At 43.4% G+C, this 15,200-nt stretch overlaps 2 protein-coding genes across 6 annotated transcripts in view; one reads left to right on the top strand and one right to left on the bottom strand.

The window, feature by feature from the left end:
- Nucleotides 1-15,200, top strand: part of PDE1C (phosphodiesterase 1C) — a 398,369-nt gene that overhangs the window by 139,690 nt on the left and 243,479 nt on the right. The gene's annotated exons all lie outside the window — the stretch shown is intronic.
- Nucleotides 4,250-4,644, bottom strand: LOC133749944 (small nuclear ribonucleoprotein Sm D2-like). Its single transcript, XM_062179321.1, has one exon. The coding sequence runs from the start codon at nt 4,613-4,615 to the stop codon at nt 4,250-4,252; it is 366 nt and encodes a 121-aa protein (XP_062035305.1). The 5' UTR covers nt 4,616-4,644.

Below are 15,200 nucleotides of genomic sequence, written 5' to 3'. Positions count from 1 at the left end.
TGGGCCAAGCCAAACTCAGGAGCCAGGAGCCTCCCCCATGTCTTCCATGGGTTGGCAGGGGCCCAGATATTTAGGTCATCCTTTGCTGCTTTCCCAGGCACATTAGTAGGGAGCTGGATCAGAAGCCAAGCAATTGGGACTCAAACCAGAACTTAGCTATGGGATACCTGCCTACATGTGGTGGCTTAACCCTCTGTACCATAACATCGGCCCCTAGCATAGGTAAGTTTCTTACGGTTTTCCTAGTGCTGTTGCAGCTGATTCCAGGGAGCATCTAGTACTAAGAATAATAAATTGCATGAAGAGATTTAATAGGTAAGTTTGAATGAATAAATCAATATTTAGTGGGAAAAGCTTGGGACCTTTCAGATTTGTGTGAGAAGTCTAGATCTGCTGTCCAGCATGGTAAGCAGTAGCCACATGTGCCTCCCAAGCCTTTGAAATGTGGCCTCCAGGGCCACAGACGTTTGGATATACTGTGTGAACTGAAATATGCCCTCAATGGTAATTCTTTAAAATGTGGCTTCTGGAGAATCTGGAGTTTCCTCTGTGATGAACAGCTTCCCACTGGACGGGAGTAGCCTTGCTGTGTATCAGCAGGGAGGCTGAGTGGAGCCAGCGTTGCTTTTGCATCATCCTCTTTTTAAGGACGTCCTTATGTTCTGATCCTACCTTCAGGGCCTAAAGGTGATTAAGTCTGAATCCCAAGAAGACTCGCCTATGCTTTTTTTCTGATTGGTCTTTGAAGATTTAATGTGGTTTCCATGCAAGACTGACTAAATCAGATTTGTTGCTGCTCTGAAAACATCAGGTATTTGAGATGGTAATCACTGCATTAGCCTAACAGATAAACAATTCTAAAAGTTTTTCTGTAATAATTTGTAATGCATTCTCTAGTGGTGGGGCTTATCACAACAGAGGATCAGAGTCTGCTAATAATTTATTCCTTTAGCCTTTTTATTATTTTTAATCAACCTTTGCAAGGGAAATTGAAGCAGACACGTTTCATTTGTGGACTCTCTGGAGTCTTACATTTTGCTCTGTTGGTCAACCAACATTCCTTTAAAATGCTGTAACATCTATTTAAACCCATATAAGCATACATACACATGTAAAGCATAATTAATTTTGCATATAAATTTTTTAAAGATTTATTTATTTATCTATTTGAAAGGCAGAGTTACAGAGAGGCAGAGGCAGAGACAGAGAGAGAGGTCTTCTATCCACTGGTTCACTCCCCACATGGCTGCAATGGCTGGAGCTGCGCTGATCCGAAGCCAGGAGCCAGGAGCTTCTTCTAGGTCTCCCACATGGGTGTAGGGGCCCAAGGACTTGGGCCACCCTCTACTGCTTTCCCAGGCCACAGCAGAGAGCTGGATCAGAAGTGAAGCAGCCAGGACTTGGACCAACGTCCATATGGGATGCCAGCACTGGAAGTGGAGGATTTACCCAGGGTGCCAGAGCGCTGGCCCCTGTAAATATGTTTTGAGATTGACATTAGTCCATCTGTAAAGATCAGTGTTTCTTGCTTTCTTTCTTTTCGTCTTCTTCCTATTTGTTGAATTCTTTACTTAGTGGAGGGTTAAGTTTATGATTGTAAAATAAATTGAAAGTATGTCATTTTACAAACCCAGTAATATATATCTGAGGTTCTTCTTTGTCATTTCATGGCCTGATGGTGTGTTTCTGGTTGGCACTGGGTAGTATTCTACTACCTGGATGCACTGCAGTTTAACCATTCATCTACTGAAGGACAGCTTGGTTGCTTCCAAGTTTTGGCAAGTATAGGTAAAGGTGCTATAAATATTCATGTGCAGGTTTTCGTGTGGACGTGAGTCTTCAATTTATTGGAGAAAAAACACCAAAGAGTGTGGTTGGTATAGCAGTGTGTTTAATTCTGGAGGAATCTGCCACACTGGCTGCCCCAGGTTGCATTTCCGCCAGCAACGAGTGAGAGTTCCTGGTGCTCCACGTCCTCATTAGCATTTGGTGTTGTCAGGGTTGTGGATTTTTGCCCCTGAAACAGGTGTGCGTGGTGAAGGTTGTTTGGCTGTACGACCAGATCAGTGGTTCAGTTGGAATTCCCCTGGTGTAGCAGACAGCTGTTCTTGAAGGACTGAGCCGTGCTCTGAACTCTGAGATGGACAGTATCCTCTTGTGTGGTGGCTGTGAACTGAGGCTAAGACGGCATTCTGGAGGATGCGTCCCCAGCATAGGCTACCGCCGGCTATGCCTCATATGGGAGCATGCCTATGGGTCAGGCTGTGGTGCAGGCAAACCAAATGGTGAGGTGGCTGAGTTTAAACAGGAAAAAATTCGATCTGGACTCTAGTTACCTGGGGAGGCAGCCTTTATTCCATTTGGTGCTTGATTCATTCAGACTACTGTTTCTGCATTGTACTGGGGAGTGTGCGTGTGTGTGTGTGAGTGCGTGCGTGGGTGTGTGCATGTGTGTGTGTTTGAGGTGGGCGGGTATCGGCTACCTCAACAGGCGGCTTTGTTACACTGCTGGAAGCTTATGTAAGCAGCTGTCAGTTGAAGGGGCCTCACCAGCAGAGATGATCTCTGGGAAGGCATTACAAGAAAACAGAAGTTGCCAAACTTGGTTGGCCTGAGAAGGCACAGAGAGGTAGGTTACCTGATGTTCCCCTTGGGATAAACAAGAAAGCATGCTCCCCTGTGAACAGAGCAGTGAGAGAAGACAGTGTCCTATATTGTGGCCCTGGGCTTTACACACAGGTTGGGAACTCTGTTCCTAGAGCAGGGGCTGAAGAAGTCATTGCCGGGGCCGGCGTCTTGGCTCACTTGGTTAGTGCTCCGCCTGTGGCACCAGCATCCCATATGGGCGCCGGTTCTGTCCCGGTTGCCCCTCTTCCAGGCCAGCTCTCTGCTGTGGTCCAGGAAGGCAGTGGAGGATGGCCCATGTGCTTGGGCCCTGCACCTGCATGGGAGACCAGGAGGAAGCACCTGGCTCCTGGCTTCAGATCAGCGCAGCACCGGCCGTAGCGGCCATTTGGGGAGTGAACCAATGGCAGGAAGACCTTTCTCTCTGTCTCTGTCTCTCTCTCACTGTCTATAACTCTACCTGTCAAATTAAAAAAAAAAAAAGAAGTCATTGCCAGCAAGCCAGCTTGATCAGCTTGAGTCAGCTGATGAGTCCTCCTGCCCTGGAGTGAAATCCTCCCGATGGCAGTCCTACCTCCTAGCACGATGGCAGTCCTACCTCCTCACACTCCCTCATTTCTGACGCTGTAGAGATTCGCTCCCTTAGAGCTGCTGTTCTAGAACTGCCCATTCTGCCAGCCTCCTTTGGTCTATCTTCTCTGGGAAGCCTGTGCCGGCCCTGCTGGGACCAGCTTGCCATGTTGCCCGGTGGTGGTGCACAGTGCCTACAGTGCTGTGTTTGAATCATGAATGCACCTGTGCTTTTCATCATGGTCTCCCTGCCCCAGAGATTTCTGCTGGCTGCCCATCCTCTTCACGCCCATCTGAGCTCTGGCTTTGGGCTTCAGGCTGTTCCTGAGTCTGACCTTTATCTCTGGTGTACAGATAAGTAGGTGAATGAGAGTGGGAGAGTGTGTTTGGAAGGAAGGCTATGTCTCACAAGGAGGCTCAGCTTGCAGCCCAGTTTCTACCCTGGCTGCTTTGACCCTGGGGGCCCTGAGGGCTGATTGTGTTCTGGAACATTTGCCTCTTTCGTCAGCCAACTCTGGGAGCATTTCCTGTTTTGCTGGTACCTTGCCCACATGATTGTTTCATTTTACATGTTCTGGATGGAGTCCCTCACTGGGCTGGGACTTGAAGACAACACTTCATCTATGTTCTGTTTGCTATCTCTCCAGGTCATTACGGTTCACCAAAAGGGGAAAAGCGTTGGGAGATTATCTTCACTGAGGGATACGGAATTGTGCTTGCCTTGGAAAGGAGACTGAGAGACAGAGAGAGAGAGAGAGAGAGAGACAGAGAGAGAGAGAGAGAGAGAGAGAGAGAAAATGAGAGAATGAGAATGTTTTGGTGTTCACTGTTCATAGCTGTTTGGTGATCACAGTCCATAGAGCTTATTGAAATGTCCTCAGTTCATACACTCAGTCGTGTGTGTGTGTGTGTGTGTGTGTGGTTCTGTGCTTCCTGGTCACATGTGGACACCCACCCCCACAATCAAGAGATGCTATTGTGCCATTACCATAGAACTCCTTCATGGCATTTATTTATTTATTTATTTATTTATTTTAGAAAACACACGCGGGCTTTATTGATGCGGGGTGGGGCCGGCCCTACTGCCGGCGATGAGCGGGTTGCGCAGTACCATGATGACCGAGTCCCCGCGCAGGAACATGTTGGAGATGTAGCAGTCCTTGTTGACCGGCTTGGACTTCTTCTTGCCCTTGCCGCTCTTGGGGAGCTCGGTCCACATCTCCTTCACCATGTTGCAGTGCCTGTCGAAGGCCTTCACGCAGCCCAGCAGCTTCTTGTTGCGGCAGTTGATGAGCACCTGGGTGTTGTTCTTGACCAACTGCGTGAGCACGGAGAGCGGGCCCATGTTGAACTCCTCCTCCTCCCGCTTCTGCAGCTCCTCGGGGGTCATCTCGCTCTTGGGCTTGTTGAGGAGGCTCATGGTGCTAGCCGCGCGTTCGGGTCCCTCTCACTCCATGGCATTTATTTATAGCCATACCCATCCCCTCTCTTCCATCCCTAATCTCTGCTAACTACTCTTTTGTTCAACCCTGTAGTTTTGTTATTTCATAGATAGTACATACATGGAATCATGGAGAATATATCCTTTTTAGGACTTTTTTTTCCCCAACTCAGCATACTTTCTTCATGGTTCATCCAGACTGTTGTGTATTTCAATCCTTTCTTCCTTTTTATTGCTGAGCAGTGCTCATGGTATGAAGGTACCACAGTTTGTTTAGCCATTCGCATATTGAAGGATGTCTGGGTGGTTTCCAGTTTGGAGGTATTGCAAATAAGGCTGTTCTGAACATTCATGTGAAAGTTCCTGTGTGAAAAAGAGCTCTTCCAGGGTATGTCCTGAAATTCATTTGCATTTAAGTATGAAAACAGCAGCATCACATTGCAGAGCAAGTCTGCCAGATATGGAACAAAAACCCAAGCAGATGTAATGGTGGTGGTTGGCTTTGTTTCTCAGCAAATATAGTCTTTAATACACATTATAGGTCACAAGTGATATCAGCCATTGCAAGCCCTGTGTCGAAGCTTTCACTAATCCATCTGGCTTTTATACTGATTTTGTTTGATCCGTATTATTCCAGAGTTAACATTTCTGTCAGGACCAGTTATGTGGCAGTCTGTCCTATTTCTTAGTTCTTTAACAGAAATAACTCAACCACAAAAGCCAGCAGGAGAGTGCTTTCTTCTCAAATGGGCCGGCCAGTCTTTGCTGTGTGTGTGTGTGTGCATTTAATGGTAGGGGGCAAGGAAGTAAGAGGAAGGGCAGTAGCAAAGCCTGTATTTGTTTTCTTTCAAATGTCAAAAAAAAATCAGAAATGGAAAGAAAAAGAAAGAATAATTACAGTGTGTTGTTGTGTTGATGATGGGAAAGTAGCAAATTATTTTGTGCTGACTTCCCATATCCCTGGCATGAAATGAAATTACTTGCAGACACTGTGGAAATAATAAAAATTCCAATAAATTTTGAAATTCCTGTAGATTTAACTTGATGGGAGACGATTTTGCTATGAGGTCCTTCACGGAGAGGGACGTATGATTTGCGATTGATGTTAGTGGGTAGATTATAGAAACATAGTCATATTATTTTATTTTGAGGTGCTAGGCCTAAGCTAATTCATTTGTCCATTCATTCAGCCAAATGATGTCCTTTAATAATCACTAGTACTTGTGCTGATAAGCTTGGATACTAAAGGAGGTCCATTCATACTCTGTTCTCCCCTTAAACCACTTTATCCCATGGTTTCTCACATTCATGACTTGTCCTTGGAATATCGATTGTCTCTTAGAATCCATCACTTGTCTGAAATCTGCCTTTTCCTCAAGCCCCACCTTGAATACTACTTCCTGCATTGACTTGCTCCTGCTGTTCTCTAGCTCAAATTTATAAAAGTTTCCTTTGATAACCCCTAGTAGTAGAAGCTGTGGACCTTTCATATTTTATACTTTGTGCTATGGTTATTTGTGTACATTTTGCATGTTTGCTACTCTGTTGTTAATTTCTTGCATGTGGATTCATGGGAAATTTTTTGTTTATTTTTTAGTATTCATTTGTTCCCTCCCTTGTTTAAATCTTCCTTCCCTCGTGCTTTTTTCTGCCTTTTCTTTCCTTTCTCCTGTTGATTTTTCCTCTCTTCGAGATATTTATTAGCTATATACTGACTACCTACTATGTGTCAGACACTATACTAGTGACTTTGAGTAGGAAGAATTAAACACACACACACACACACACATGCACACACCAGGGCCTGAGGTGTCTTGATTGTCTGTTTAAGTTCCCCATGAGGAGTTAAAAACCAAAACTTCCTGATTGTTGGACTGAGAGACTGCGGAATCCTAATAGGAGTGTTGAATAGTCCACTTTAGAAGCCCTAGAAGATGGGAAAGCACTTTTTGCCTGAGAGAGGGGCATATAATGTGCTTGTGTGGGAACATTCCACCCCAGACCCAGGCTCCTGTGAACCTAAGCAAAGTGTGCTCCAAACGTTGTTGACAGGCATTGACTGGGTGTCAGCTGATGATATCAACCGACAATGGCAGGGTGAAACGTGGCTGGATTTCAAATTATGCTTTGAAATAACTTTTATTGGTCCACAAAGTGCTTTAGCCAAGGCATACAGCTCTGAAATAAAAAAGCACATAAATGTTAAAAAGGCGTCACATACCTGGGCGGTACCTACGTTTCCTGTCTCATCCAGGAGAGGGCTGCCCTGCCGCTCCTCAGCTTTCCTCTCTTCTCCCAAACAGCCATTGTGATAAGAATGTACTCAGAGCTGGGCACTTCCACCCGGTGGAATCTGTTTAGAGAGAAGTCAGCCAAGTGGGGATTTGTAGGGAAAAAGTCTCCCAAACTCTCAGAAGTTTGGAGCCCTGGGTTTTAAGGAAAAAGTAAAGAGTCTGAAGGAGTTCATAATCCACAGAGCAGACCATGCAGGAATCCTTTCTTCTAAGGACAGGTGAGGGCGGCAGTGGTAATGATGAGTGAGTGTTGGGCTGCCAGAGAGAGTCCTGAGCAATCCCAGGAGTGGGCAGCCTCTTGACCCCATCTTGGGGATCAAGTCACAGCAAGGGCCCCAGAGGAAGAGGATCACAGTATGAGTGAGAAAAGGAGACAGAGGGGTGAATCGAGCAGTTCTTCCTGAAATTCACTTCTTTACCTCTGCAGGTGCTAGCTTTGTGCAGTCTCTGTCCTGCGTCTGTTCACTTACGCAGCAGAGTATCTGGCCACTGGGAACACGGCTGTCCCCCTGTGCTGCAGGTTGCAAGACTTTTTACAGGCTAAGGGTCTAGCAATTACTGCAAGAACATGGCTTTGACTTTTGTGTTCCTGGCAGCCATGATGAAACAAACCAGTATGATCTGTGCGTCATCAGGAAGATTTTGATTTGCCCCCTCAGAGTAACATTGAGATTTGTGTGAAATTTGTCTGAAACAGACTGAGCTCTTTTGGGCCTTGTTTGCAAGTGGTTTATCATTGTACAAACTGCTGGGATTTGAGGCTCTAGTGTGCTTTTCAGAAAAGGAAAATTGCCATTTTACACGAAATGTTTTTATTCCAGAAAACAAGTATCTGTGTTTTTATCCTTTCTTGATTTCAGAGTGTCTCCAGAATTTTGTGCTTTTACCTATGGGACTTGGTTGAAGGCCCCAATTTTTATTATTATTATTTTTAACTTTATTTGAGAGAGATGGTTAGCTAGATAGATGATGGATGGATGGATAGAAGGATGGATGGATAGATTGCTCACTCCCAACTGTGGACATCTGAGGAGTAAACCAGCAATGTTTGGAGGTTGGGCCAGACTGATGCCAGGAGCCAGGAACTTAATCCAAATTTCCCAATGGAATCAGGAGCTGGAGTGCCCATATAGGCACGCCAATATGGGATGTAGACATCTTAACTGCTAGTGGAAGTACCTGACCCTAAATGCCCAATTTCAACAAAAGGACCTATTAATGTTTGATATTTTGTGTCACTTGATAGGATTTCTATTTTAGAAGGATGAATTCATAATTTATAAGATTAAATTGCCTCCCTTTATTTGTCTACAGGAAAAAGAAAAAAAGGAAGAAAAAATACAAATACAAATGTAAAGAATTTCTGCATGTCTGTTTTGGTAGTTTTTCAGGTAGCATTAAGAGGTTCAGAAATTGTAAGCACATTGATAGAAACACTCCTGGGAGCTGTTGGTCACCCATTGACCAGGACAACTATTCTCGTTATCAGAGTTTGCGTCTAGAATATCAGTCTATTACAAAATGATTAGAAGCTGATATTTGTATTGCGTTTTTGCAATGTGCCCTGGACCAGAATTTTATTTTTATTCCTTATTTTTCAAAATGGAAGCCTTACCGAAACACTCTCTAACTCCAAACCCTTCAGTTATTCCCCATTCTACTGGGATAGAAGGATTTCTTGGTTTCCATTCTGTATTACAGCCATTCTGAAAGACCTACATTCCCCAAACATTCCCAGCCATGTTTCATTTCTGTGCATTTTATTTCTCCCTATCTTTTAATGCTTGTATCCTAGAAGCACTCTCTATGGAGTCTGCACTTACTTACTGTGTAGTTGGGTGTCTTGGGCCAGGAGCTCCCAACGTGAACTTCATGGAGCCTCTGGCCACGTGGTCCTGATGTTGCTTGAATTCTTTCTTTCTTTCGTTCTTTTTTTTTTTTGGCAGTTTCTTTTCTTATTTTTATTTTTTTCAACTTTTATTTAATAAATATAGATTTCCAAAGTACAACTTTTGAATTATAGAGGCTTTTTCCCCCATAACCTCCCTCCCACCCGCAACCATCCCATCTCCCACTCCCTCTCCCATCCCATTCTTCATCACGATTCATTTTCAATTATCTTTATACACAGAAGATCAACTTAGTATATACTACATAAAGATTTCAACAGACTGCACCCACAAAGACACACACAGTATAGAGTACTGTTTGAGTAGTAGTTTTACTGTTAACTTGCATAGTACAACACATTAAGGACAGAGATCCTACATGGGGAGCAGGTGCACAGTGACTCCTGTTGTTGATTTAACAATTGACACTCTTATTTATGATGTCAGTAATCATCCGAGACTCTTGTCATGAGCTGCCAAGGCTATGGAAGCCTTTTGAGTTTACCAACTCCAATCTTATTTAGACAAGGCCCTATTCAAAGTGGAAGTTCTCTCCTCCCTTCAGAGGAAGGTACTGACTTCTTTGATGGCCTGTTCTTTCCGCTGGGATCTCACTCACAGCGATCTTTCATTTAGGTCATTTTTTTTTTTTTGCCACAGTGTCTTGGCTTTCCATGCCTGTGAAACTCTCATGGGCTTTTTAGCCAGATCCAAATGCTTTAAAGGGCTGATTCTGAGGCCAGAGTGCTGTTTAGGGCATTTGCTTTTCTATGAGTCTGCTGTGTATCCTGCTTCCCATGTTGGATCATTCTCTCTTTTTTAATTATATCAATTATTATTTGCATACATTGGTCTTATTTATGTAATCCTTTTGACACTTAATCCCATCTTTTTGTTCAATTATGAACTTAAACTGATCACTTTAACAAGTAAGATGGCATTGGTACATGCAACCTTGATAGGATTAAATTGGAATCCCCTGGCGCATTTCTAGCTCTACCATTAGGGGTAAGTCTGAGTGTTGCATTCTTTCTGTTCCCTGCTCAACTAGGCTTTTTGGAGGTGAGGGATTTGTTGGCTTCTTTAGACACCAGCACCCATGGTGACTCCTGGCACATGGACTTCTCTCAGTATTCTGGGAATAAATGCTCACGGGAGTGCACATGGTGCGAGGATATCTGGGGACTGGAATAGGAAGATCAACTTTTTGAGTGCTGATCCTGGGCTGTTCAAGCTGACCACCGAGGAGGGAAGGGAGACCCCTCAAGAGGGCAGGGCCCTGGGCTTGGGACTTCTATGGTCTGGGTCTCCTGGTTCCCTGGATTCTGCTGCTGGTCTTCTTCCTTCTCTTCCCTGGCACCTTGGTGACTTCCAGAGCTTCGTATCGTTCCTTCAGGCTCTTGATTCCCCAACTGATACCCCTTGGCCAGCTTCATCCTGGACTTTCAGATGTTAATATCCAACGTGACATCAGAAAAGTCTCAGAGACCCCTGAATTGAATAAATCTACTCGGAATATGTTTACTGTATTTCATTTCGTACTTGCTGCTCTCGCGTGTTTCTTGGTTCAGTGAAAGGCTTGATCATCTGTCCTGTTGTCAAAGTCACAAATCTGAGGCCGAGGTCCCCCTCTGCCCCATGTCTAGTCAGTCACAGAGTTCTGTCTGTGCGAGTTGTGAAATCTCCCTCAGCCCTGCGGCCTTTCTCCTTCTACATCAGCAGTGGCACAGTTTAGGCCAGCCTTCCTTTTCTGGTAGCCTCCACATTAGTACACCTGCCTCTTGTTGGAGTCCCTTCAGGATGTGTTTTTCACTGACCTGGACAAGCTTTCTGAAGCACCAGTGTTATTGTGTCCTTTTTCTGTTTACCAGTCCTGCATTGTTCTGAGCTAATACGGTACACCTGGCCTGCTGAAGAACTCGGCTTGCCTCTCTCCATCACACTCCGTGTCTGCATGCTACGTACTTTAATTTCTCAAACAATACATGTACCTCCGGCCCATTGTGCACATTCCTTCCCACCTAGAACACGTTCGATTCCTCCCTTCTGCAGCATGCTTGCCGGTTGACATTAATTCATCTTCAGCTGCTCAATTTCTACATTACGGCTTCTACAATACTTCTTCTTTGCCAGCTTGCCACAGGCCTCAGTCACTATGAAATTGTACAAATGAATTGTAAGATATATTTTGTGATCCAGTGTGACTTGTGGCACCCCTCTAAATCAACTCATCAACTTGAAGGGGGCGTGGTCACCTTTGTAGCCTGCTGCCTAGTTAACAGGTACTGAACAGAGAGCCTTGAAGGGGTAAATCGTGGAGGAGGGGGTATGAAAATGGAAGTGAAGTTTGGGTCCTCAGTAGTACACTAGGAGATCCCTTCAGTCTGTGTTCTGTGTGCACTATGGGCTCCTGGCTCTTCAAAAGTCGTTCTTTGGAAATCAAGCCCACAGTTGTCAAGGGATTAGAAGCATTTCTTTAAAAATCGCTCTTGAGCTCTAATTAGATATCATAAAGTACATCCATTGTAAATGTGTAACTTAGTGGTTTCATAAATTCAGAATTATGTAACCATTACCAAAATTTAAGGTTAGGACCTTTTTATTACTCAGAGTAGAAACCTTGTACCCACTAGCACTCAATGGCATTTTCCCTACCTACTCTCCCTCAACATTCAACAGCCACTGATCTGTGTGTGTGTGTGTGTCTAGAGATTTGCCTGTTCTGTACATTTCCTATACATGGAATCATATGTTATATTTTTAAAAATGTTTATGTTGACATTTTTCACTTAATAAGATTTCAGGATTCATCCTCGTAGTGTGTATCAGTATTTTACTCCTTTTATTGCCAAATACTATTTAAGTGTATGGATATACCAGTTTCTTTTTGTTTATCAACTGGTTGACATTTGGGTTCAAAACATTTCATGTTTTGAAAATTATGAATAATGCTGCTATGAACATTTTTGTGTAAGTTTTTATATGGACATATGTTTATGTTTTCATTTCTTTTGAGTAATATCCATAGGTGTGGAATTACTAGGTCATGTGGTAAGTCTGTATTTAACATTTTGAGGAATGGCTAAATAATTTTCCAAGGAAGCCTTGCCATTTTACATTTCCATTGACAATGTGGGAGGGTTCTATTTTTTCCATATTTTTTCAACTCTTTTATTTATTTGAGAGGTAGAGTTACAGACAGAGAGAGGGAGAGACAGAAAGATCCTCCATCCACTGGTTCACTTCCCAAATGACCACATTGGCCAGAGCTGAGTCAATCTAAAGTCAGGAGCTAGGAGCCAGGAGCTAGGAGCCTCCTTGGGGTCTCCCATGCTGGTACAGGGGCCCAAGCACTTGGATCATCTTCCACTGCTTTCCCAGGCCATAAGCAGAGAGCTGGATTGGAAGAGAAGCAGCTGGGACTAGAACCGGTGCCCATATGGGATGCTGGCACTGCAAGAGGAGGCTTAGCCTACTACAGCACAGTGCCAGCCCCATTGCCAACTCTTGTTATTTGCTTTTTGAATTGTTATCCTGGTGGATGTGAAGTTGTTATCTGATTGTGTGTTTTTTAAAAATTATGCTTGATATCTCTTTTCTTGCTTTATTTTCTTTTAAAAAAATTTATTTACCTGAAGGGAGAGAGGGCAGAGGGCAGAGGTCAGAGGGGAGAGGGGAGAGGGAGAGAGAGAGAGAGAGAGTGAGTTAGATACAGACAGAAAGAAATCTCCTGGTTCACTTCTCAAATGCTTGCAACAACCAGGATTCAGCTAAAGCCAGGAGTTCAGAACTTCATCCCAGTCTCCCGTGTGAGTGGTAGGGACCCAAGTACTTAACCCATCACCTGCTCCCTCCTAAGGTGCACGTTAGCAAGATGCTGGAATTGGAAACAGATCCCAGACTGGGACCCAGACACTCTGATAAAGGATACAGATGTCCTAAATGGCATCTTTTTTTAAAAAAAAACTTTTATTTAATGAATATAAATTTCCAAAGTACAGCTTATGGGTTACAGTGGCTTCCCCCCTCCCCATAACTTCCCTCCCACCCGCAACCCTCCCCTCTCCCGCTCCCTTTCCCCTTCCATTCATCAAGATTCATTTTCAATTCTCTTTATATACAGAAGATCAATTTAGTCTATATTAAGTAAAGATTTCAACAATTTGCACCCACATGGAAACGTAAAGTGAAAAATACTGTTTGAGTACTAGTTATAGCATTAAATCACAATGTACAGCACATTAAGGACAGAGATCCTACATGAGGAGTAAGTGCATAGTGACTCCTGTTGTTGACTTAACAAATTGACACTCTAGTTTATGGCGTCAGTAATCACCCTAGACTCTTGTCATGAGTTGCCAAGGCTATGGAAGCCTTTTGAGTTCGCCAACTCTGATCATATTTAGACCAGGTCATAGTCAAAGTGGAAGTTCTCTCCTCCCTTCAGAGAAAGGTACCTCCTTCTTTGATGACCTGTTCTTTCCACTGGGATCTCACTCGCAGAGATCTTTCATTTAGGTCATTTTTTGCCACAGTGTCTTGGCTTTCCATACCTGAGAAACTCTCATGGGATTTTTAGCCAGATCCGAATGCCTTAAGGGCTGATTCTGAGGCCAGAGTGCTGTTCAGAGCATTTGCCATTCTAGAGGCGGCTGTGTATCCTGTTTCCCATGTTGGATTGTTTTCTCCCTTTTTTTTTATTCTATCGGTTAGTATTTTCAAACACTAGTCTTGTTTATGTGATCCCTTTGACTCTTGGTCCTATCATTATGATCAATTGTGAACAGCAATTGATCACTTGGACTAGTGAGATGGTATTGGCACATGCCACCTTGATGGGACTGAATTGGAATCCCCTGGTATGTTTCTAACTCTACCATTTGGGGCAAGTCCAATTGAGCATGTCCCAAATTGTACATCTCCTCCCTCTCTTATTCTCACTTTTATATTTAACAGGGATCACTTTTCAGTTAAGTTTCAACACTTAAGAATAACTGTGTATTAATTACAGAATTCATCCAATAGTATTAAGTAGAACAACCAAAAAAAAATACTGAAAGGAATAAAGTATTAAGTTGTTCATCAACAGTCAGGGCAAGGGCTGATCAAGTCACCGTTTCTCATAGTGCCCATTTCATTTTAACAGGTTTCCTTTTTGGTGCTCAGTTAGTTGTCACTGATCAGGGAGAACATATGATATTTGTCCCTTTGGGACTGGCTTATTTCACTCAACATGATGTGTTCCAGATTCCTCCATTTTGTTGCAAATGACCGGATTTCATTGTTTTTTTTTTACTGCTATATAGTATTCTGTAGAGTACATATCCCATAATTTCTTTATCCAGTCTACTGGTTGATTCCAGGTCTTAGCTATTGTGAATTGAGCTGCAATAAACATTAAGGTGCAGACCACTTTTTTGTTTGCCAATTTAATTTCCTTTGGGTAAATTCCAAGGAGTGGGATGGCTGGGTTGAATGGTAGGGTTATATTCAGGTTTCTGAGGAATCTCCAGACTGACTTCCATAGTGGCTTAACCAGTTTGCATTCCCACCAACAGTGGGTTAGTGTCTAAGTGGCATCTTAACCATTGCACCAAACACCAGTCGTCTTTGTGGTTTTGATCTACATTTCCTTATGTATAACATTGAATATCTTTTCCTGTGCTTATTGGCCTTTTGCATATTTTCTTTGTAGAAGTGTCTATTCAAGCCTCCCCCCCCCCCCCAGCCCTACCATTTTGTAATTTGAGTTGTCTTTTTAGTTACTAAGAGTTTTAAAAATGTATGCTAATGAGCGCCAGTGTTGTGGCGTAACAGGATAAGCTACTGTCTGCAGCACTGGCATCCCATTTAGGTGCTGGTTTGAATGTTAGCCGCTCCACTTCTAGTCCAGCTCCCTGCTAATGTTCCTGGGAAAGCAGTAGAGTACTGCCCAATTACTTGTGCCCCTGCACCCTCGTGGGAGACCTGGAAGGAGCTCCTGGCTTCAGGCTGGCCGAGCCCTGGCTGTTGTGGCCATTTGGGGAGTGAACCAGTGGGTGGAAGACATCTCTCTCTCCCCATCTCTCCCTCTGTCTCTGTAACTCTGACTTTCAAATACGTAAATCTTTTTTCAAAAAATTAATTAAAAAAGAAAAAAGTATGCTAAGTACTAATCTCTTTTCAAATATATGGTTTGTGAATATTTTCTCTCATTATTTTTATATTCATCACGGTATCCTCTAAAGAACAAAGACTGTTAATTTTGATATAGGCTTATTTATCAAGGTTTCTTTTGTCACTTATACTTTTAATGTCCTATCAACTAATCCAAGGACACAAGAGATATAATCACATTTTTTTCTTCTAAGAGTTTTACAGTTTTAACTCTTACAGTTAGGT

This window comes from Lepus europaeus, chromosome 20 (assembly GCF_033115175.1).
Source record: "Lepus europaeus isolate LE1 chromosome 20, mLepTim1.pri, whole genome shotgun sequence".
Lineage (NCBI taxonomy): Eukaryota > Metazoa > Chordata > Mammalia > Lagomorpha > Leporidae > Lepus > Lepus europaeus.
Note: the sequence above shows the minus strand (reverse complement) of the source record. Positions and strands in the feature narration are given on the sequence as shown.